The sequence below is a fragment of the Patagioenas fasciata genome, chromosome 9, assembly GCF_037038585.1.
Source record: "Patagioenas fasciata isolate bPatFas1 chromosome 9, bPatFas1.hap1, whole genome shotgun sequence".
NCBI lineage: Eukaryota > Metazoa > Chordata > Aves > Columbiformes > Columbidae > Patagioenas > Patagioenas fasciata.
Window position 1 is genome coordinate 9,422,767 of NC_092528.1, and position 22,248 is coordinate 9,445,014.

Here is a 22,248-nt window from a genome sequence, read left to right on the forward strand (position 1 = left end):
TGGTTTGCAGGCCCGGAAGTGTAGCCCCGCGGTTCCGCTCCCAGGCTCTGAAAACGCCTCATTTAATCCCCAGTTTGGGGCTAGAAACCCCTCACGGTCTGATCCAGGAAGGGGAAACGCAACCACCCGTAGCCCCGAGCCCAGGTTGGGAAGGAAGTGCTTGTGAACTGGGGACACCTCCACACGGAGGAACTGGCAATGTCTCCCCCTAGAGAAAACTACACTGTGCTTTATTACACTTTATTATTATTATAGTGTTGTTTTATATCGTACTTACAGTAATATAAGAAAATAATAGTTTTATTGGTTTTAGTTATATTATTAAAGCCCCGCCTCCCCATTCGCAGCTCTATCGGCCCGGCCCCTCAGCGCTGCCCGGCCCTCCCCCGGCCCCACCCCACCCCACCCCGCCCCGCCCCCAGCTCACGCTGAGGTTTCGGCCCCACCCGGGACCGGCCCCCTCATACACGGGCAGCGGCCGGTGCACCTCACCGCCCCTGCGGGCCCCGGGAGCTGCTCGGCGCTGCACCGGCCTGAGGAGCTGCCGCTGCCCGACCCAAGCGGGGAGCAGTCGGGGGAGTGGGCCCCGCTCCCCCACCCCGGGACACGGCTCGCCGGGGGTCGGATCTCCCACGCCCGCCTCTTGCCCAGGGGGCGCTGCCGCGCCGCTCTTGCCCAGCCACCGCCCCCCGCGACAAACCGCAGGCCCGCCCTCGCAAATGGAGGTCTCGCCGCCAGTCAGCGCCGCCGGCTACCCTGGTTTCAGCTCAGCTCACCGGCAAGCCTCGGCCCGTGGGCCACCAGGAGCGCTCCGCCGCCGCAGCAACCTGACACTGCCACCGACAGCACCCCGCCCACTCCTTTTAAAGGCTCTTGCCCCGCCCTCCCCCGCCCACCCAGCCAATCCCGGCCCGAGACTGCTTCAGGCCACGCCAATCCCAGCCCCCCGCCCTTTTCCGCTCCACCCAATCGCAGCTCGCCCCTTCAATCCGCCCCCGCCCGGCTCCCCGGCCCCGCTGCCTCCCGAGGCGCCGGCGGAAAAGGTGAAAAACGACCGACAGCGTCGGCCAACAGCGGCTAAACATGAAGCAGCAGTGTGCCCAGGTGGCCACACAGCCCCACAGCATCCTGGCTTGTATCAGGAACAGTGCGGCCAGCAGGACCAGGGCAGTGACCATCCCCCTGTACTTGGCATTGCTAAGGCCACACCTCAAATCCTGGGTTCAGTTTTGTGTCCCTTACTATGGGAAAGACATTGGGGTACTGGAGAGTATCCAGAGAAGGGCAACAAAGCTGGTGAAAGGTCTAGAGAACAAGTCTGATAAGGAGTGGATGAGTGAACTGGGGTTGTTTAGCCTGAAGAAATGGAGGCTGAGGGGAGACCTTTTTGCTCTCTACAGCTACCTGAAAGGAGGGTGTAGTGAGGAGGGTGTTGGTCTGTTTTCCCAGGTAACAAGTGACAGGATGAGAGGAAATGGTCTCAAGTTGCACTAGAGAAAGTTCAGATTGGATATTAGGAAAATACACAATCTAACTATGTTAAAAACAAACAGTAAGGTAAAAAAAAAACCAAACAAAACCCAAAAAACTGAGCACTTGATGGTTTTAATGATGCAAAGATAGAATATTCAAAGGACAAGCACGCACAATTTTTAAAGTCTTACTTAAAGCAATCAAGCACAATCCTTTAATCAACATCACTATTCCCAAGATCAACATTCTCTGTCACTTTCACATCAACTGCCTCCAAAAATCCCTCCTCATCCCAGCAACCAGCCACACAGTCCAGACAAAACTGTTGCTTTTAGACCCAGTTCTGTTTTTTCAGGACTCTCCCAGGCCAGTGCTGTAGCTACTGGGACCAGCTGTGCTGATGGAGCAACAAGCCACAGCTGGGGGTGGCTGGGCAGTGCCACCCTGCACAGCTGAGCCCCATCAGTGGTGGGTGGGCAGGGCTGCTCCTGGGCCTTTTAAACCCCTCCAGGAGCTGTTGAGACTTTCTGGTGTCTATTAGGGGTAAGTGATACCTGGTTCCTGCTAACTGGGAGCTCACTTGGGTCTCCTGGGTAACTCCTGAGAGATAGCTGCTGTTTGCTGGGAGCTGCTAAGATGTCATGGAAGCTGCTGGAATCCCGTTCCAGGGAGGTGCTAGCTTCTGAGTGAAGTTCCCCCATTTATCTCTGGGTAGGGGCTGCCCTTGGGGGTTGCTCTGGGTGTAGATGCTTTTTTTTCACTTGTGCTGGGTGCAGGAGACTCAGAGCACCCTGGAACTTTGAGTTTTATTGTGTTTTGCTTTATTTCTAAGTATTTTAGGTTCTGGAACAGCAGAGCCAGTAGTGGCTGTTTCTGCATGTGGGTGCTGGGGCTGTGGCCACTCCCTGTGAGAGGTGGGGGTGAGCTCAGGGGAAGGTGATGCTGGGTGGGGTAGGCAGTGCAGAGATGCTGACCTGAAGTTTATCCTTCTTCTCTGTTTTCCCTGCTGTTACAGGTTGAGTGAGCCCCCTGTGCAGCCTGGCCACCCCCCCCCCCGCCCCACTCAGAGTGGTTCCTGCAGGGGTTTTGTGCCCCACCATGTGTGGTTGTATGTACCTCTTCTCAGTGGTGAGAAGTCTGGGGTGCCCTTTTGGCGGGGGGGCTGAAGTGTCCTGGGGTTTTGGAGGGGCTGCAGTCCAGCTCCCCTAGTGAGAGCTGGGAGGAGTTTGTAGGTTAGGTGTTTGTTTGCTTTTGCAGGTGCCTGATGAAGCTGCTGAAGAGGAGGGAGCCCTGGGGTGAGCGTTTGCTTTGTTTTTTCTTTGTGCTCCTGCTGGAAATCCTCTGTTGCAGCGCCTTGAAGAAAATCACAGAATCACAGAATTGACTGGGTTGGAAAAGACTTCAGAGATCATCAAGTCCAACTCCAGTCCATTTACTAGATCATGGCACTAAGTGCCATGTCCAATCTCCAGGGACGGTGAGTCCACCACCTCCCTGGGCAGCCATTCCAATGCCTGACCACTCTGGAAAGAATTTCTTTCTAATATCCAGCCTAAATTTCCCCTGGCAGAGTTGAAGCCCATGCCCCCTTGTCCTATTGCTGACTGCCTGGGAGAAGAGACCAAACCCCACCTGGCTACAACTGCCCTTCAGGTAGTTAGAGAGAGCAATGAAGTCACCTCTAAGCCTCCTCTTCTCCAGACTAAACAACCCCAGCTCCCTCAGCCTCTCCCCATAGGTCTTGTGTTCAAGTCCCTTCACTAGTCTTGTTGCTCTTCTCTAGACCCACTCCAGCACTTCAATATCTTTCCTGAACTGAGGGGCCCAGAACTGAACACAATACTCCAGGTGTAGCCTCACCGATGCAGAGTACAGGGGAAGGATCACTTCCCTTGTCCTGCTGACCATGCTATTTTTGATACAGGACAGGATACCATTGGCCTTTTTGGCCACCTGGGCACACTGTTGGCTGATATTGAGCTTCCTGTCCATTAGTACGCCCAGGTCCCTTTCTGCCTGACTGCTCTCCAGCCACTCTGTGCCCAGCCTGGAGCACTGCAGGGGTTTGTTGTGGCCAAAGTGCAGGACCTGGCACTTGGCCTTGTTGAACTTCATCCCATTGGAATCAGCTCATTTTTCCAGTCTATCCAGATCCCTCCGCAGAGCCCTCCTGCCTTCCAGCAGGTTGAAACTCCCTCCCAACTTGGTGATTTCCTTCAGAATCTCCCTGTTTAGCCAAGCTGGTTGTTTTCCCTGCCGGCTAGCCTTTTGGCACACTGGCATAGCCTGTTCCTGCACACTCAAAACCTCCTGCTTGAAGCATGTCCAACCCTCCTGGGCCCCCTTGTTTTTAAGCATTGTTTCCCAGGGTATGCTCTGAGCTAGACTTCTGAATAGGCAAAAATCTGCCCTCCAGAAGTCCAGTGTAGAGCTTTTACTAATGGCTCTCCTTGCATCTCTGAGTATTGAAAATTCTATTATTTCATGGTCGTTATGCCCCAGGCAGCCTCCAACCACTACATCTCCCACCAGCCCTTCTCTGTTTGTAAACAGTAGGTCTAGTGGGGCCTTACCAGTAGGCTCATTTACCAGCTGATGAAGGAAATTGTCTTCTATACACTCTAGGAAATTCCTAGACTGCCTCTTCTGTGCAGTACTGAGCTCCCAGCAGATATCCGTCAGGTTAAAGTCACCCACAAGAACAAGGGCTGTCGATTTTGAGACATCTGCCAGCTGCTTGTAGAATAGTTCATCTCCTTCATCATCCTGGTTGGGTGGTCTATAACAGACATCCATGAAGATGTCAGCCTTGTTGGACTTCACCCTGATTCTGGTCCACAGGCACTCAACCTTGTCACTGCTGACCTCAAGTTTAACAGAGTCAAGAGACACTCTTAACATACAAAGCCACCCCTCCACCTCTCCTATCCTGCCTGTCTTTTCTGAAGAGCTTGTAGCCACACATAGTAGCACTCCAGTCATATGAGTCATCCCACCATGTTTCTGTGATGGCAACTATGTCATAGCTTTCCTGCTGCATGATGGCTTCCAGCTCCTCTTGTTTGTTGCCCATACTGCGTGCATTAGTGTACACAGACTTCAAGTGGGCTACTGATTTCACTCTAAATTCAGACTTTCCATCCTTAGGTTGATCTTTGGAGAGCCGAGTTTCAATCCCTTCCCCCTTCAAACCTAGTTTAAAGCCCTCCTGATCAGCCCTGCCAACTTATGGGCTATAGTCCTCTTGTTCTTCCTAGAAGGATGAAGCCCATCTGATTTGAGGAGACTAGGTACCATGGAGTTTGCCCCATGGTCAAAAAAACCAAAATTTTGATGGTGACACGAATCCTTTAGCCACCTGTTAATGAGATGGGGCTTTTCTACTCCTCTCTTTATTTAGCTCCTCATCCATCCCAGATAGCACAGGAACTGAGGCAAATATCATCACCTGTGCTCCTGTCCCATGAACTGACCGATCCAGTGCTTTAAAGTCTTTTTTAAATTGTCTTGGTACTTCTTCTATTAATGTCCTTGCTGCCAGTTTGGACTACTAACAGGGGACAATCATCTGAGGGCTGAATTAGCTCAGGAAGTCTTCTATTAACGTCCCTCACCCTGGCCCCAGGAAGGCAGCAGACCTCCCTGTGGGATGGGTCTGGGCGACATATAGGGCCCTCTGTTCCCCTCAGAAGGGAGTCGCTGACTACAACCACCCTCCTTTGTTTTTTCTTATAGCTGGAGTTGTAGTCCATTTTGTAGATGAGGTCCATCCAGGAGGCTCTCCAGGCAGATCTTCTTGGCTGTTCTCTGCCTGATTTTCTGGGTCCAGGGCCTCATATCTATTTGTTAAGGGCACCAAGGGCGGTGATGGGGTTCGAGAGAGGGTTCTTTTACCTCTCCGATCAGGGACCTGTTTCCATTTCCCCCCATCAATTAGGTCTGCTCTATCTGCCTTATGGCAGGAGGGACAGGGCTTCGCCATCTCCTGTTGCACACCCTTAGGTGTCAAAAGGGTTTGACTCCACCAGTCAATTTCCTCTTCTCTCTCCCTAATGCACCTTAGTCTCTCCACCTCTTCCTCAAGCTCTGGGGGTTTGGAGCAGTGTCAGCTCAGGCTTGCCTGGGGGTCCCAAAGGAGGAGACATGAAGTGAGGGCAGGGAAGATGCAGCACTGAGGGGAGTGGGAGGAAGGAGGGTGCTGGGGGCTGTGTTGTTTGAGCACACACCCCATCCTGCTCCTGTTGTGATTATCTTTGTAGCTGGAGCCTCCATGAGCTGTTTGGAAGAGGGCTGTCAGTGCTACCTTCACAGTAAAATATTTTCTTGCATACTGAGTCTGGTACTTTGCTTTGTGTCCTTTACCTCTTGTTTCTGCTGGGCAGAGCTGAGCCTGCTGCCTTTGCCACTCCCCACAAGATAGAGCTAAACAGTGATGCTGAATTGGGGCCAGAGAGTTGGAATTGATCTTTGAGTCTCTTCCACTTGAGATATTCTCTGATCTACTTCAGGATTGTTTTTCCCTCAAGTGGTCTGCGCTCTAGGTGACAGCCCAGGCCCTCTCTGCCACAGCCTCTGTCATCTCCGTGTCTCTGTGCTGGGCCTGTGCATCCCTCTCTGCCTCATCCTGCGGGGGGGATGGTGGCTGAGTCCCTTTAAGTCACTCTGCTCTAGCCACTTGTAGCTTGAAAAAGACCCTTAAAATCATCGAGTATCCTTGAGCAGAGCACAATAGGCTGTACCACTTGCACTTAATGACATCTCACAGCGAGAGCTGCCAGGTACCAGGAACTATTTGTATTGGGTGACAGAGTGTTCTTGTGGTGCCTGGAAAGAGCTGCTCCCCTTCAGGTGTTTTTTTGCGCTCCCTCTCTCTACGTGAGCCAAATTCTACAGCCCCCGGCACCCAAGAGACTTACAAAGTTCATCCCCAATGAGGCTTTTTACAGATTTAACACAAAGCTACCCCTCTCTGGCTGCAAGCCGGGCCAGAGCTGTGCCTTGCTGCCTGTGCAAGTCCTGTGCGGCTCAGGGTGCAGGTGACAGCAGCACCCTCAAGATATGACATGAGCCATTGCTTGTGGCTGTACATGCATGGGGGGCACCTTACATTTAAACAGAACCCTGTCTTTGGATAATGGAGCGCTCCATGGGAGAACAAGTGTATATATTATTAATTACCAGCAGTACTGAGACTTAATACCATGTGAGGTGTCATCTCACCTTACTTTACCTCCCCTCTTCTGTGCTGCCCAGGACTGTTTGAATTCCAGCATCCATAACCTCTAAGGGAATTTCTCTCTTTTGCAGCACAAACACCAGTGCTATGCTGTGGATGATAAGCACTAAGTCCATGTGAAGGAAACAAATCAGAACTCAGAGAAACTTCCCAAGGCAAAATAACATTTGTGCTGAGCTGGGCAAAGTGTTCACCTCCCTTGGGGACAAGTTAATTCATGCTGCAAAGAGCTTAACCACCAAGTGGAATGGAATGGAGTGATGCCTGAGGGCTCTCCTGAGGATGGATTTTTACTTACTTACCCTCAGACTGGTACTACATGGTTTGATGGATGCACTTGGTGTTGCAGGCCAGTCAATCCTGGAAGGTGAGGGTCACCTGTGAGTCATTGAGCAGCTGGAGAGGAAGGGACATCGGAATGCACATCAGCACAGCTGTGAAGTGCCAAGGCAAGAGAAATGACCAAGACCGAGTCCCACACACGCAGCTCCAGCCTAGTTTTTCCCATTTTACATGTACAAGTGAGACTCCCCAGCAGTGCAGACACAATTACTGCTTAGAATTGTTGAGCTCTGTGAGCTCAGCAGTGCAGCAGGACTACAATTCAAACTACCTGTGGGCTCAGGCACCTCCCAGGGCTTGGAAACTCAGAAGTGCTTTAGCAGCAGCAATCTGCTCTTAAAAACCCTTAAAAAAAAAAAAAGTCTGCTCTCCACAAGAGCTGCTGCCTTGGCCTTGTGGTACAATCCTACCACCTCTTTCACTGCGACCATCCCTGGGTGTGGGACCTAACACATCTTCATCTCCAGCCTGAGCAGCAACAAGCTCCCTGGGGCGCTCAGAGGCACCTGTGGGAGCAAAACGAGCTATCGCAGGCTGCGGGACGACATTTATCATAGAATCATTGAATCATTTTGGGTGGAAGAGACCCTCGAGATCATCAAGTCCAACCGCAGCCTAACTCTGGCACTAAACCATGTCCCTAAGAACCTCATCTATCTGTCTTTTAAACACCATTATGTTATACCCATTATATTATATGCATTACATTATATCCATTATATTATAGCCATTATATACTATATCCATCTATGTGCTCTGTCTCAGGGGGGAAGGGGAAATAAAAGAGATTTGTCCCACTTTCTAGGCCAAAGCTAAAGCCAAGAGGAACAAAAGCACTAAACCAAGGTTCCTACCCAGGCCCAGAGCACACCCAGCACGGAGTGTGGCTTCCTTCAAGTCACTGGGGAAATAGCCAGGTTTACACAGCATTGGACTGACCCTTCCTGCTTCAAACATCCTATAAACACGTGCAAACATGGAGCCAACTGCTCAGAGACAACAGTGACCACGTTCATGCCCATGACAATCTCCCTGAGGCAGCCAGGATGATGCGAGTTCCCATTTCCTGTGCCACTGGCATGGTCCCTGCACTGGACAGGGCTTCTGAGCAAGGATTCACCACTAGAAACCAGAGCTGCTCTGCTTACAAGTTCCCCCCAGCAGCTCTGGACATCAAGAAATGCTGCAAACACTGGCAGAGGCACAAAAAAAGCAACAGAAACCAGCTCAAAACTTTGCCTGATCCAATTAATCTACCTACTTTATCCAGGAGATCACTTAATGGCACTAGAAGATATTTAATAACACCTGCCTGCTCACAGCAGCACTGCCACCCCCACAAACCAACTTCTCTAAGCTTGCTGCACCAAAAAAAATGCACCAAGAGCCACCCTGGGAGGATGCCTGCATCATCCTTCTCTAACAACCAGATTATAGACAGCCAGAGCTACATGAGCGGCACACAGGGGCCAGGAACCCTGAGGTGCCTGAGCCCAAACTCACCTCCCAGAGCAAGCGAAGGACAGAGAAGGCTCAGCAGGGGTTCCAGCAGCACCAACTGAACCCCGAATACCCACCTTGTCTACTTGGAGTGGAAGCGATGGCCAGTTTCTTCCCACGCTTTCTCCAGAGGGGCTGTGAGCCAAGGTATGAGCCAGGCAGGGGCTGGTCATCTGTGGGATCAGAGAAACATTTTGGTTGGAAAAGTCCTCAAGGTCATCAAATCCAACTGTTAACCCAAACCTGGCACTAAACTATGTCCCTAAGAACCTCATCTACACATCTTTTGAACCCCTCCAGGGATTGTGACTCCACAATTTCCCTGGGCAGCCTGTTCCAATGCCCAACAACCCTTTCTGGCAAAAAAAAATTTCCCAATATTCAATCTAAACCTGCTGGTGCAACTTGAGGCTGTTTCCTCTTGTCCTATCGCTTATTATTACTTGGGAGAAGAAAATGACCTCCACCTTGTTACAATCTCCTTTCAGGTAGTTGTAGAGAGCAAGGTTTCTGAGAGGGTCAGTGACCAGGTACAGGGGTCTGTGGGCCACCCCCACAGGGATCCCTCACATGAGCAGCATGGCTGGGATGGAGAAATGCCTCTCTACTTTGAGCAGGTTGTCACCACTGCTCTTTCCACCTTAACTCCATTAGTGATCACTAAAAGACCCACTTGGACTCAGAGTAGGAGCGTCCCAGCTCCCAGAGCCTCTCCAAAAGCTCCCACCAGCACCAGACACAGCTGCAACTCCAGTCAGTCACAGTGCGGCTGCTCCTCCTGTGGTTGCACCAGCCAGGCAATGCCTTTTGGCTTCATACCACAGCCATCCCCTCCCACGGACCCTCCAGCGGACACCCACCAGGTGTCACGTCCTTTTTCCTCTTCTTGGGCCTGGCAGAAGCTGCCCCGAAGCCTGTGCCGTGGGTTCAGGGCTGGGACTGACCGTGGGACCACGCTCTCTTTCAGGCCTGCGAAAAACAAGACTCTGACCCAAAAAGGACCCCAACAACATGTGGCAGGGCTGTGGAAATGTATGTGTGTGGGGAGACTCACATCCTTGTCCCCACTCTAGTGTTTACCCCCTTCCCTGACCTCCAAGCACAACTCAAACATCCTCACAGAAACCCAAAGCCCTTCCAGCCCAACAGACACACTTCTTGGGGTAACAGTGAGGCAAGTGGGGATTTTAATTCACTCTTATCACCTGGGTCACTCTCCTTGGGACAGATTTTCATCTTTGGTTACTTAAAGACGGAGTGGGATTATTCAACTGTCAGGGTACAAAACCCCTGAGGGAACTGGACCCCAGAGGCTGCTGCTTGCAGGGGGGTGCACAATGAGCTAGGCTTCCCCCAGCACTGCCTGGGCCCAAAGGGAGGAGAACACTCATAACACTCATCTCCCAGGATAGAAGAGGAACCTGACTTGCCCTGAGCACCTATTGCAGCAAAGCCTGGCAGGATTTGTGCCCCCAGCTCCCAGGGGAGCCCCCGCATTGCTCCCCCATGCCAGGGGAGAGCTGCAGCCCAGGAAGGATCAATCCATCCTCACAAAGCTCTGTGCTGGCAGAGGGAGGGGCAGGAAATTAAGCCCCTGCTAATGAAGCACTGATATCAAGCAGAGCTGAAGGCAGCTCAGGCAAATTCAGGGCACAAGCATGAGGCAGGGGAACAAGTGGTATCAGCCCCTCAACACCCACCAAAACCCTCCATGCATTCCCCCTACACTTACCGCCTGAGTTGTAGGTAGGGAAGTCAGCAAACTCCTGCATCGGGCTCTGATCGCTGGTGAAGGTGCAGGTGCAGGTGCAGGCAAAGGAGTGACAGAGTGACACATTGCGAGACAATGACAAAGGTAGAAAAAAACCCAGGTGGATGGGACAGAAACGGGGCGATATCCCCCCAAATGCTCCCAAGGGAGGTTTGTACCCTGGGCTGGGGCTGAGGAGCAAGAGAGTGACTCCAGTGAGACCCCACGGTGCTCGGACGAGAGGCCAGCTCCGAAACTTCAAGTATTTCTCCCGTGCCGACTGCATGTTCCCCTTCCCCTGCCCAGGCTTGTACCAGGCACACGGGGTGGCTGGGGGGGCTGTCCAGCTCCCCTCAGCCCCCCGCTCGCTGCTGCTCCCCAACACCGCCAAACCCCCGTTCTGGGGCAACACTGGGCACTGCACAGACAGCCCAGACTCCAGGCTGGCCCCCGCGCCCAGTGAGGGCGACAGGAGAGAGACGGAGACACTGGGCACAGGGGAACGGGATGTTTATTGTCACCAGTGGAATAATCAGGCTGCTTTGGTATCTGCAAATCTTCTTCATATCTCTGCAGCTGAGACCAAAATCCTGCATTGGGTTCTGCTACCGGCCTGGCAGTCTTCACAGTCTGGAAAAAAAGGAGAGACATTGTAAAAGCAGGGAAAGGGATCACACGAACAGCTTTCTTCCTCTTAGACTTTAGAGTAGATTTTGCTATGGAATAATAGAACAGATATTTTGGTGAGCTGACCTCACTCTGTGTAAGCTAAGTCCTCCTGGTACGTGGTCTGTGTTCCAGAATGGATTCGTGGGCAAGACATAAAAAGGAGATGTTGTATTTGCTGGAAATGTGGATGTCTCTCACCAAGTGTGGTGACACCGCTTGTCTTTAAGATAGAGTCACGTATCTGCATGCCAATGTCTAATACTTAGCACAAGAGTTGTCTAAATTAGAGACTTGAGTGATATACCTACCAAATGTGTAGGTATATCTAGTAAAAGACTGCAAAGCACGAATCACATGCACTGGACAGGCTTCCAAAGAAAGCTGAGATGTTATTACTTGCAGCTAGTTAGACCCGAGATATTTTGCAGGCCTAACAGATGCTGTTTCTTTACTGCGTTGAGCTGTCACACTGGTGATAAGAGCAAATCCTGCAAAACAACATGTGCACATACTCGCTTCCTTTTCACTCATCTGCTTTATGACTCTGCCTTTACCTTCACTTACCACGACCAAGAAAACAACAGGGCAAATGTTCACAAAAACAACCAATTTTGCATATTTGCTACCAGTGCTTAAAGCCTATTTGCATTTGTAATTGTATTTGCTCCAGAAACCTCATATTGAAAGCTTACTCGTCCAAGTTGGGAGTAAAAATCTTACAGTGGAATTGTTAATTCAAATGTTGAAAATCTATATAACTGCTAACAAATAGGCCAGAGAACCAAAATAATTATTTGAGAAATCACCATTACTCATTACAAGCATTACAGTTCTCGCCCAAAAGGTATCTAAATATATATCTGGGTGTAAGTACAATACCTCAAAGGCATCCTTGAGTGGGAGCTTTCGGTGTTTCATCAGGTAAGCCGTGCAAACGGCAGCTGATCGGCTGCGGCCATTTTTACAGTAAACTAAGCACTTCCCACCGCTCTGCACAGCCTCTTCTATCGCGTCACTGCACTGCTCAAAATACCGGTACAGGTCTTCGGCCGGATCATCGAAGACGGGAATGCGTATGCCGTGGACCTGCTGGAGGCCAGGGAACGGCTGCTGCCTGGTGACATTAACGCAGAAGGTGACTCCCTCTCGCGTGAGCAGTTCCTCGTTGCAGGCTGCCCGGGCGTTGCTGATGAGGAGTGAGGTGGTGACCTTGTAGAGCTGGAGCATTGGCAGCCAAGGCTGCAGTGTCTCCAGCACTGCTGCAGAGCTACTCCGCACGGCATCCAGCCACGGCACAGGGATTGGGGATCCGAGTGCGGGTCCCTTCCCCCAGCAACATGTACCGGCTGTACTGAGCTATATTTATCCCCTCTGCACAGTGTTGGGCGTAAAGGCTTCAGGCAGGTCCTAGTGCCTGCTGGATCTCGAGAGTCACAGTAAAACAGCCAAAAAGGAATTTCAGAGCTCAGAGATTATTGATAAAATTATGAGATTTGTACAGCCCGTTTCTATAGCAGCTCCTTAAAAGAAGCTAAAACTTAAAGGGAAGGCTGCTACTGGGGTCAGCAATGACGCAACATTGATCTGCTCACTTCCAGCTCACCTCCAGGTCAGCCGGTTACCCCTCACTTACAACAAAAGTGTCTTTTGAGGACAGAGAAAATTATTTACTCGGCTAGCTAGATAAGATAGCGCTAATCTTGCTGCACTTCAGTAGACTTGCTGGTGTTGTGCCAGGGCGTGTGCAAACACGCATTGGAGCTGTGAAAGTCGGGAGGGGATGGGGCCAAGGGCCCGGACAGGGGAACGCCCTATCAGTCAGTGCCAGGCAGCTGCTGTGGGGCTGGATGCCGGTTCCAGCCGCTTCCCGGCAGCTGAAGGTGTGGTGGAGCTCCTGGAACACTTTGCTTGTGACCAATATTTGCCGCTGGCACAAGGATGAACCAGGAGTATCACAGCAGCAGTGCATGGACTAACAGAATTGGTGTGAAACGCAACAAGGAATCAGCCCTGAGGGACAAGGATGAGCTTTTGTTCCATCATGGAGGGAGGGGAAGCCAACCTGCAGCACACTGGCTGTCACTCATGTCAGTAACAGCCTGCCAGAAGGATGCCGGCCTTGATGCTCCCTCCCATCAGTACAAAAGCACAGCGTGCCCTCTGCCATTTGTCTCACGCCTCACCTGCCTGTGGGCTCATTCTTTTGCTCCATCGCTGCTTTCACCCAGGGCTCGGGGCACCTGGCTGGAGAAAGGCTCTGCTGGCCGAGGATGCACGGTTCAGACTGGGTCCCTGGAGCTGGGAAAGAGAAAGCTCAGCAGGAGAGTATTGTCCTGATGCAACATGGGGAGGGCCCTTGAGTTCTCCCACAGCCACAATTTCCAGGATTTTCAGGCCCACCCTAGCACTGTCTCTTGTCCAGTTCAGCATTTCCACCACATACCTTTATTCCCAGGCCATGAGGCTGCTGATCATGTGAGGAGGCTTTTTGTGATCACTGCTGGGGATTTTCCCCATAGGATGTTGGTTGATTGGTTGGTTCCCTGTGCTGTGGAAAGGAGCCAGCTGCTGCTTTACCTTCCTCCTCCCACCTGAGAGGTAGCAAAGGCTCCTTCTGCCTGCAGAGAGCTTGCCTGGGCCCTTGCAGAAGTCTGTGGGTGATGGTTTATGGACATGCTTCGGTTCAAATCTGGGTGGAAGGAGAAGACATCAGCATGACTCAAGGCACCCCAGTCTCTTTGCAGCTTGCACCACTCTTCTGCTCACAGAGGCATTTGGCCATTGGTTTCCAAGGCAGAGCAGCGCACACCCCAGGCCTGTCCTGGGAAATGGCAGCTTTACAAACAAACATAATTGTTTTCAAACATTGTTAGTACACACACAGCTGTTAAGTGGCCATGATTTAAGCTCACCAACATTTCTAAACTTGTTTGTAGGTATACAAATGTGTGCATGTGGCACTGACATAGCTGTAACTGCAGAGCATGAATCTAAAGAAATACCTACTCACTCAAGGATACCACTCAATTTATTAAATTTAAGAGATACTTGCTTCCAGGCAGATACACTTTTAGTAGTTTCCAGTTGTCAGGTACCTCTTAGACACTTCATGAGGTGCTTTTGATGCATTACCTTGACTCCTGTAATCAGCCACTTCTGGAAGTGGACAGGGCTGAAGCGCAAACCTTTCTCCTGCATCAGTTCAGTCTCAGGTGCCCACTCGAGATTAAACATCCAGATCACTGCGATGGGCTGGCTGGCTGCTTCACCTGCTGTTAACCCTACCAACAGCTGCACAAATACAAGGCCATGGTAATTAGTTAGCACAACACTTTGGAATGACAAACACCAAGCGTATTTCCAATTCCCTGCACTACTATGCCACGTCTTTTTGGGCATCTTTATGAGACACAGAACGTTTAGTGTACCTGCTTCGACGACCTGAGTCCAGTTCACCTTCTTTCCACACACATCACATCCATGCAACTCTACCAGTTGTTCCTCCAGATGACACAGGGCTGAATGCAGGCAAACTCCCATTGCCAACATCAGCATCAGCCCGTTATAAACCCTGTAGCTCAGTGCATGATTTCATTCCTCAGGACTCCTGACCTGGCCTTTATCTGTGCCGTAACAAGGAAAAAGAAAGAAAACTCCAAACTCAGCTTAAATGGAGAAGAAATAAAACTGCCCTGTAAATACAGATTTAAGTCTCCAGCCTTTTTATTTATACAAGGATTCAAAGAACATATTTCAACTTTAGATAAACAGTGCAAGAGAGTTACAAGTACCTTGGTAACAGAAAGAAATAGGTAACTGTCCAGCTATGCCAACAAGTGAAATAATTCTCACTCCTGCAGATAGAAATGCATTTGTTTAAAGCAAAGGTGGACTTTAGATATTTTGCTATACTTTAGCCCCTACCAAGCCCACTGGTAAACAACAGGCAGTTTGTCATTTGTAAATGATAAGTAGCTGTGCTCTCAAAGCCTTTTGAGACCCTCGCCCTTAGTTAAAACATACATGTTATGGCACAAAAGAGCAGGCTGAAAGACACTTGGAAATCTACTATTTCTGGTTCTCCCCTTTCCAGGGACATGGATCCTTTTTAATATTTTTTTCCCAGACCGCTACCCATCACTGCGTCCCTGTGAAGTACGAGGCCTTCTCAAACCAGAACACCACAAATCACCATCTCAATAATATCGAAGCACATGTTCCTCCCCAGCCACCCCTGTTCCCCAGAGCTTTCCATCCATGGAACCAAGCCACGGCAGCTGCCAGCCCCTGCCGTGGCTGCAGCCCTCAGCCCGCCACCACCACGGGGCTGGGGAGGTTTGTCACAACGGTTTTGAGCAGGTGCTACCCCAGGAAATGTCATTTATAAGCACTGAAAGGCCCCAGGTTCTGTGCCAGCCTGAGCGCAGGCTTGGGGCTTCTCTGGACCAGGGCTGACTTCAGCTTGTTGAGTTGTGCCAGTGATAGTCCAGCTGTCAGTAACTGCTGTTTGCTTTAGGTTTGCTTAGCTTAGAGTGATGCTGAGTCGATACCCTGGGGGGACTTGGCTGGTTCGGCTCCCCAGCAGAAGGTGGCATGGCCAAGCAGAGCCCTGGCCACCGAATCGCAACAGGTCGGGGAAACCACTTCAGGGTAACACAGACAACAGGATAAACTGAATTAACCAGGAACCAACAAAAAGCAGCAGCATAGGAAGACACTGAGAAAAGGTATAAAAATAAACCCAACTGGCTTCAGGGCTGAGGAGGGAGGACGCATCAACGCCATGTGCCTCCTGACAAAGAGGGGGAAGAGCCCTGGCACTGCCAGCACCGTGCACACGTGAGGCTGCTGCTGCTCCAGTCCCAGCCAAAGGGGGAAAGCATCAGGAAGGGCTTCTCCTGTGTAACAGTTTTTACTGTATCCTTGAGGCTCTGCCTTATTCATTTGGACTGTTGGGTTTTATCAGCGCAACAGGGCCAATAATTTGGGCTATTAAATTGCTCAAATATTAACTGGACAATCAGAAAATCCTTGGCTTGCCATTTAAGGTGTGTTGCCCACAGGGCCCATAAGAAGCTTTTGAGGGTAACAGGCTGACAGCAAACACTAACTGCACAGAGATGGAAACGACAAGGACTTTTCTTTCAATCTCCCATTCTGCAAAGCAAAACGTTGATCTTGGCAGTCATGTGTTAAAATCCCAATTCAATCCAACTGTTTTTTGAAGAGAGTATAATGTTTTAACGACCCTCTCCTCCCCTCTTTTTTTCTGCTTCAGATATAAAGTTTCTGCAGGATCGGTTGTGGGGATTTCTGTAACTGAAGGTTAAATTTGTATTGGCAATTCTGGTTAAAAAAAAAAAAAAGTAAGAAAAAAAGACAGGAACTCTTTAGAGCAGTAAAATGTGGAACTTGCCCTATTTCTAGAAGCAAATAAATCTGTATAAATCCATTATTTGTTTTATGATTTATCCATTTATCCATGATTTATCCACTCCTGGGTTTTGATGGGTCCAGTGGTGCTGTCTGTCCTTTAGCCAATGTCCAGCATCCTGGCTTTCATTTCTGAAACTCTACCAGATTAGATCAGAAGGTGGCGAGTACAAGGCAGGAAGCACCAAGTCAGTAACATCAGTCACTGTGACGTGGAATAGCCAGTCAAAGCTGATCTAAAATCTCTGCCTAATTATTAATACATGAACCATGAACATCGTTACCTGGCCCCAGGATGAGGTGGGCAGGAGCTTCTGCTGCCTCTGTGGGACCCCTGGGGAGGGCAACAAGCTCCCACCATGCCCACCTGTGCCAGCTTTTGGCATTACCTTGCCCATGGTCTTGTTTTCCCTTAAACTGCACATTCTAGAAACTGCTAATGTTTTTTTTTTTCCCTTTCTTAGAAAACAGCCAAACCCCAGCCCCATAATGTTTGTTCAGCCCAAAGACATGTCTCCCCTGGCAGGAGAGGAGAAATGCTCAAACATGTGCTGTGCAGACCAGCCAAGCAGAAGATAGATCCACCTCTGACGCCCCTCTCACCCACAGTACAAACACATTTGAAACTCAAACCTGACCCCACATGAATGAAGCCCAACCCCTGGCCATGCTCTTGGCCCAACTGGTCACAGTTGGGCCAAGTATCTAAAACATCTGCTAAACCTACATCTCCAGCTGACGCTTGCCAAACCTGTGAGCTACAGAAGTCTCCAGAAGCCCTGAAGCACACAGTTCGACAAACACAGACACTCCTACAGCTACGTGAGGATATTTTTATCTTTCACCAACCACCCCCAGTCTCAAAACCTGGCACAGAGTCTGCCTCACCAAGCATTCAGGGTCAGGACAGCCGCTTGTGTGACCCAGAGGCTGGTGCGTGGTAGGATGGGGAAAGCACAGGGAAAGTAAGGATTCACTACAATGCAACAGGGACAAACATCAAAATAAAAACGATATCCTAAATACAACAAGTCCTGTCCCCACATCCTCCCCAGCATGTGCTACCCTGAGCTAGTCTCCCAGGTAGGGACACTGACCAGGGGTTCACTCCCAGTGGTAGCTCCCACAACCAGTCACAATGCTCCAGGTAGTACAAAGTCCCTGGTCTTTCTTATTACCAAAAAACAAAAGGGATTCCCATCCATGGCTGGGGCCGGAGGAGGAGGAGGCAGCACAACTGTCTGTCAAGCAGAGAATCCCACTGTGCGTATTTTCATCTCTCTGTTACCTACGCAGGTACTGCACTGCAGGTAGAAATTGGACCATTATCACTTGGGTAAAAAATGGCTTTCCAACTAGCATGCAAAGAAAAAATACCCCAAACCCCAACCCCTAACACTCATTCCCAGTCACTTAGATGTAGGAGACCTACATTTCAAATTGTTGTCAGCTACGAGCTCTAGTCAAGAAACCCATTTACGACCTTTCCAAAGAAAAAGGGAGTTCTGCATTTTCGGGTCCAACAGCCACTGCCAGACTGTTTCAGTTCAACCCATCAAACCCGCTCACATTCCTACGTATGCCATTGGAAGCACAGGACCATCTCTGCCTGCCTGGGAAGTACAGAGGAAAAACTGCAAAGAGCCCCTGAATGCAGCACTAAACAGCGCTGACCACCTCAGTCTCTCCGCCTTATGAAGCGGCATTGCTCCCGTCGTGCTTTTGGCAGCAGGACAGTAACAGCGCTCTGGCCAGTGGCTGGGTAACAACATCAGGGCAATTAATTGCATATTCCACTGGAGGCAGCAACAGAGCTGACCTGGGAAGGGCCGGCTGGGGTGGCCCCTGGAGGTCTCTCTGCAAAGACTTTTCTAAGCCCCGAGAGCCAGTTTGCGGCAATAACAAAAGTAAAACAATGAGGTATGGAAAGAAGGGCCCAGCATTGGGGAAGAGACCAAGAATGAAGAAAACAGCTCAAGCACTGCCAGAAATAGCAAACAACTGAAACCTTTTTCTCTTCCCTATTTTTTTTTCCTTTTTTTTTCCCTTTTTTTTCTGTTTTTTTTTTTTTGCCAAGGTGAATTAAATATGTCCATTTGTTGGTTGGTTGGTTTTGGCAAAGTGAATCCCTAGGCCACAGTCTCTTTACTGGCTGTGCTAGTGAGTTACCGCCACACCTGCTGTGCGGCAATGAAAGCCACCGAGAGGAGGAGGAGGAAGGTAGAAGGCAAAGATCTGCTGCTGGCCCCACTGATGCCGTGTCCAGACTGCTTAGGAATAGCGTGTGTTTCTGGTTGCCTGGTGCTGGGGCTCTTAGAAAGTCTTTTGCCGCAGACGTCGTCTGGACAGCTGTCACCGCTTCCAGAGCCGCTCATGTCGTCACCTGCGCAAAGACAAACATGGACTGAGCCCCGACTGCCTTCTTTGTGGCAGTGATGTCCCTTGCTGTAACCCTGAGGAGCTCTGGCCACAGCCACCTCCTTCTCTCTGCATCTCCCACTATGGGATGTGAGCCCATTCTTGATCTCCAGCCGACTCTAACCAGCCGCTGCTGCAGCAGCAGGAAACGTCCATAGCAGATGGGAACAGTGGCCCCATCAGCAGGGCTGGGCTGGGTCTGGGCACACCACCTGAGGTTCCAGCAAGGCACCGAGAGCAGCACAGCCCCCAGACACCCCGCAGAAAGTCAGCTGCACTTGAACAGAGCCTCTGCAGCCCTGAACCAAAAGGCAGGAGGACACCACAACCCCTCTCTGCCCTCAGGGCCCAGCTGTGGGTCTGCACAGATCCCACCCAGCCCTTCTTGCCTGCTGCAGACCTCTCTGGGTCTGCTAAACTCACTTGCATCTTGGAAATCCACGTCGTTTCCGATGTTAGCATTGCCCAGTCGGTTTGTCATGATCTTTAGCTGCATGATTTGCTGGCGAATGGTCATATCTGGCTTGGTGATGTCCACCTCCACCTCTGGGTTGTTTATCTGATTAGCTAAGCCGTCTCCCATCACTTCGGGTAGGTAACTGTGAAGAAAGGCGACAGGTTTAGATGTCTCCCCCCAGCCAAGCTCACCTTCCCCCGTTACAGACACCAGTGATAATCCAGCCTCTCTGAACCCCAGAGAATTGGCAGTCGGGCGCTGGCTTGTCAAACAGCCTACATACACCAATGTTTGCTCTGAGGCAGCCAGCTCCAGGGATGGCTGAGAGGTGCTGCCATGGCCAGACCCCACCAGAGCCTGGGGCTTGCCCTGAGGCCACATCAGCTTACAGGAGGCAGCTGGTGGCCTCACAGCAGCACTGTCCGGGCATGGGAGGGGTTTCCTACAGGAAAAGTGTGTGAGACTGGGGGGTTGTCTCAGGTACCTGTGGAGCCACTGTGACACTCGCTATGGAAAAGCTCTGTCCATTTGGGAGGCTGAGGAGCACATTCAACCCCTGGTCAAACCCTGTGAGGACTGACACCCTGGACAACAGAATATCCCCAGCTAAAGTACAACCAGACAGGCCATCAGGGAAGCTTCAATTAACTGGGAGCTGTCAACCAGCAACCAGAGCTGGGCTACTCCCTTTGGCAGTGCCCTGGCCTGTCTGCTCCTGCAGACCTGCACCACTACTGGCAACGACGTGAAACATGGAAGAACTGAAGGCACCAGTGCCGGCCCGGCAGAGACCAGCTCAGCAGGCCCATGGAGAGCAGAAAGGTGCATGCCCAGCAGCTGCCTGTCTGCCCTCACAGCCATCCTTTGGCCATCAGCCAGGGGTGGGAGGTGTTTCTGCAGCTGTTTGATGTCACCCTGGTGCCTCCTCTCACGAGCAAACAGTATTTCACAGCAGGAAGATAGAGAGACACGTAAATAACTGCAGCAACAGCTCTGGAGTTTTTGAGGTAAATCTAGCCCTTCTGCCTTTCGAGTGCATGTAGAATTGCAGAACTGCTTCAATTGTACAAAACTACAGTTATTTCATGGTGAATGCATTCCAATGCTTAAACCCTCCAACACACAGCAAATTACAACAGGCTTGACATTCCTAGGTATCAGTTCTTCAGGAAACACAGCACTTCTGTGGACAGGGACAGATGTTTTGCTCAGTTGGAAGAAATCAGATTGGCTGCGATGATGTATAAGCACTTTTTACCAAATCCTACCTCTCTGACCCCAGAAGGGTGCTATTCTGGCACCCTGACCCTCTCCATACCTGCCCTTAGTCATCCCGTTCCAACACTTGTCATCTGCCGCTGAGCTGGACATTACTTTTTTGCTGCACAGGCTGCCGGGCAGGGTGATCCAGTAAGTCTTGAGAGCTGTCAGATTTCCTTTGGCATCTAAAACCTGCAAACAAAGAGGATGCTCAGTGCCATGAGAGCTCTGGGGTGCCCCAGGGCTCTGGAAAGGCCAACGATTCTGCCTGTTTTTTTTCTGTTTTACCATTACAAGGTCTGTTTTTATGCAAACAGAGATGTGTCACCACACTTCCCCTAAAGACCAACCGTCAACCCAAGCACCCAATGCTGAAGGTTACATGCTAAGGACTGTTCTGGTACCATAAGATTAACCAGAAGATCATTTTATGAGACATGAGGGCAATGCTGAGAAGCAGCCTTGGTGGGAGCCAGCACGGTGTGATGGGCAGGTGTCTGTGAGTGAGTAGCCTCTGAAGTGTGGGACCATGGCAGACCTTGCAGCTCATTGTCCACAGAATCCAAAATCTTCATGGAGGAGGACCTCTGGCCCCAGTATTCAGGCTGAACCGCCTGAGGCTGAATGACACCAATGGCAAGGAGCCTTCTCAGGTAAGTTTGGCACCAAATCCCTGAGACCTTAACCCTGTGTTGAGGTAAGATCAGATCTGCTGAGGTCACACCAGCACTTGCTGATCTCCCAGGGCGCCTAGGGAAGGAGTGCACCAGCATGTCAGCCGTGGCACGCCAGAGGGGAGGGAGCTTCGGAGGCAAACTCACCAGCATCTCCAGTGCTTGCAAAGAGGATTTTGCTTCTAACGCCACCTTCACCCGCCTTTTCTTGTCCTCGCTGCTGGAGCCTTTTGTGCTGATTTTAGGGTTTCCACAGCCTTGGAAAACCTGAAAAACAAACCAAAGTCTCTGTGCTATGTTTTGATAATATTTTTAAAATTAATTAGCACTCCACAGTTATATGCGGTTGTTTGTGGTTTGTTTTTTTTTTTTTCCCCCTCTTCTTAAGTATATCTTTCCTACCAGCAAGATTTTCAAGATCTTGGCTTAATTTCTGGTCAGATTACTTTTGTGCCAGGATTTGTTTTCAGCACACTGCTACTGGTTTTGCCTACTGCTATCAAGCAAAATGTTCAGCACTAACACAAAATTAGCATATGTTTTTGGATGAATCACCAATGTTGATATTAAATTATTTCTAACAATTTTACCTGCTCCTATTAATGACTGAAAAATAAAACTCTGGGAGGAACAAGATGGGAGTTGCCCACACTCATCACACCAGTGGCATGGGATTCAAGACTGCAGAGCGTGTGAGCCTCATTGATTTGGACAACAGACTGAGGTGGGATTACCCCAATGATCCCTGTGATCAGCAGCCACACACGGCAAATGAATGCCCCCTCTGACCAGGGGAGTGCAAAGACAATTAGTAATTGTGTCACAATCTGTCAGGTTGGATGCTTCAAGGCAAATGAGGAAGATGAAGTTATCTGCTCCCTACCTTTGGATACCTCCCATCATCCCAGCTGTCTGCCCAGAAGCACTTTGAAGGTACAAATCCCAGGTTGTTTCTCCCAATCTCTGCATGACCAGTCCAGACAGCAACACCTCCACTGCAGGTAGCCAGTGCTCAGGCACCTGAGCCTCGCTGGGG

General features: G+C 50.5%; 2 protein-coding genes across 12 annotated transcripts in view; both read right to left on the reverse strand.

Moving 5' to 3' along the window:
- Positions 1-1,585: 1,585 nt before the first annotated feature.
- DUSP28 (dual specificity phosphatase 28) lies at positions 1,586-14,541 on the reverse strand. 10 transcript variants are annotated; one of them, XR_011740465.1, is made up of 6 exons: positions 11,850-14,541; positions 10,284-10,931; positions 9,412-9,520; positions 8,629-8,724; positions 7,012-7,105; positions 1,586-2,826 (listed from the first exon to the last, which is right to left on the reverse strand). XR_011740465.1 is itself a non-coding variant. In XM_071812423.1 (2 exons), exons 1-2 carry the CDS (start codon positions 12,195-12,197, stop codon positions 10,560-10,562), a joined length of 720 nt encoding a protein of 239 aa, XP_071668524.1. In that variant the 5' UTR covers positions 12,198-14,541; the 3' UTR covers positions 9,527-10,559. The 10 variants fall into 10 exon arrangements, 1 of the variants encoding a protein (XP_071668524.1); XR_011740466.1 differs by having other exon boundaries at positions 1,586-8,724; positions 11,850-12,156; positions 13,154-14,541; XR_011740462.1 differs by having other exon boundaries at positions 1,586-8,724; positions 10,284-10,336; positions 10,481-10,931.
- Positions 14,542-14,675: 134 nt separating this feature from the next.
- The window catches only part of GPC1 (glypican 1), a 300,200-nt gene continuing 292,627 nt past the window's right edge, over positions 14,676-22,248 (reverse strand). For both annotated transcript variants that reach the window (XM_071812422.1, XM_065844359.2), the window contains 4 exons: positions 21,360-21,479; positions 20,597-20,730; positions 19,245-19,420; positions 14,676-18,786 (listed from right to left, as the gene is read on the reverse strand). In XM_071812422.1, coding sequence (XP_071668523.1) covers positions 18,569-18,786; positions 19,245-19,420; positions 20,597-20,730; positions 21,360-21,479 — 648 coding nt within the window. In that variant the 3' untranslated portion in view covers positions 14,676-18,568. The remainder of the gene's footprint in view (positions 18,787-19,244; positions 19,421-20,596; positions 20,731-21,359; positions 21,480-22,248) is intronic.

Excerpts from the sequence above, each read along its gene's own strand:
- DUSP28 (XM_071812423.1), bottom strand. The coding sequence starts at position 12,197 with ATGCTCCAGCTCTACAAGGTCACCACCTCACTCCTCATCAGCAACGCC. Across the intron at positions 10,932-11,849 it reads CACTCAAGGATGCCTTTGAG|ACTGTGAAGACTGCCAGGCC; the intron begins GTATTGTACTTA and ends CTTTTTTTCCAG.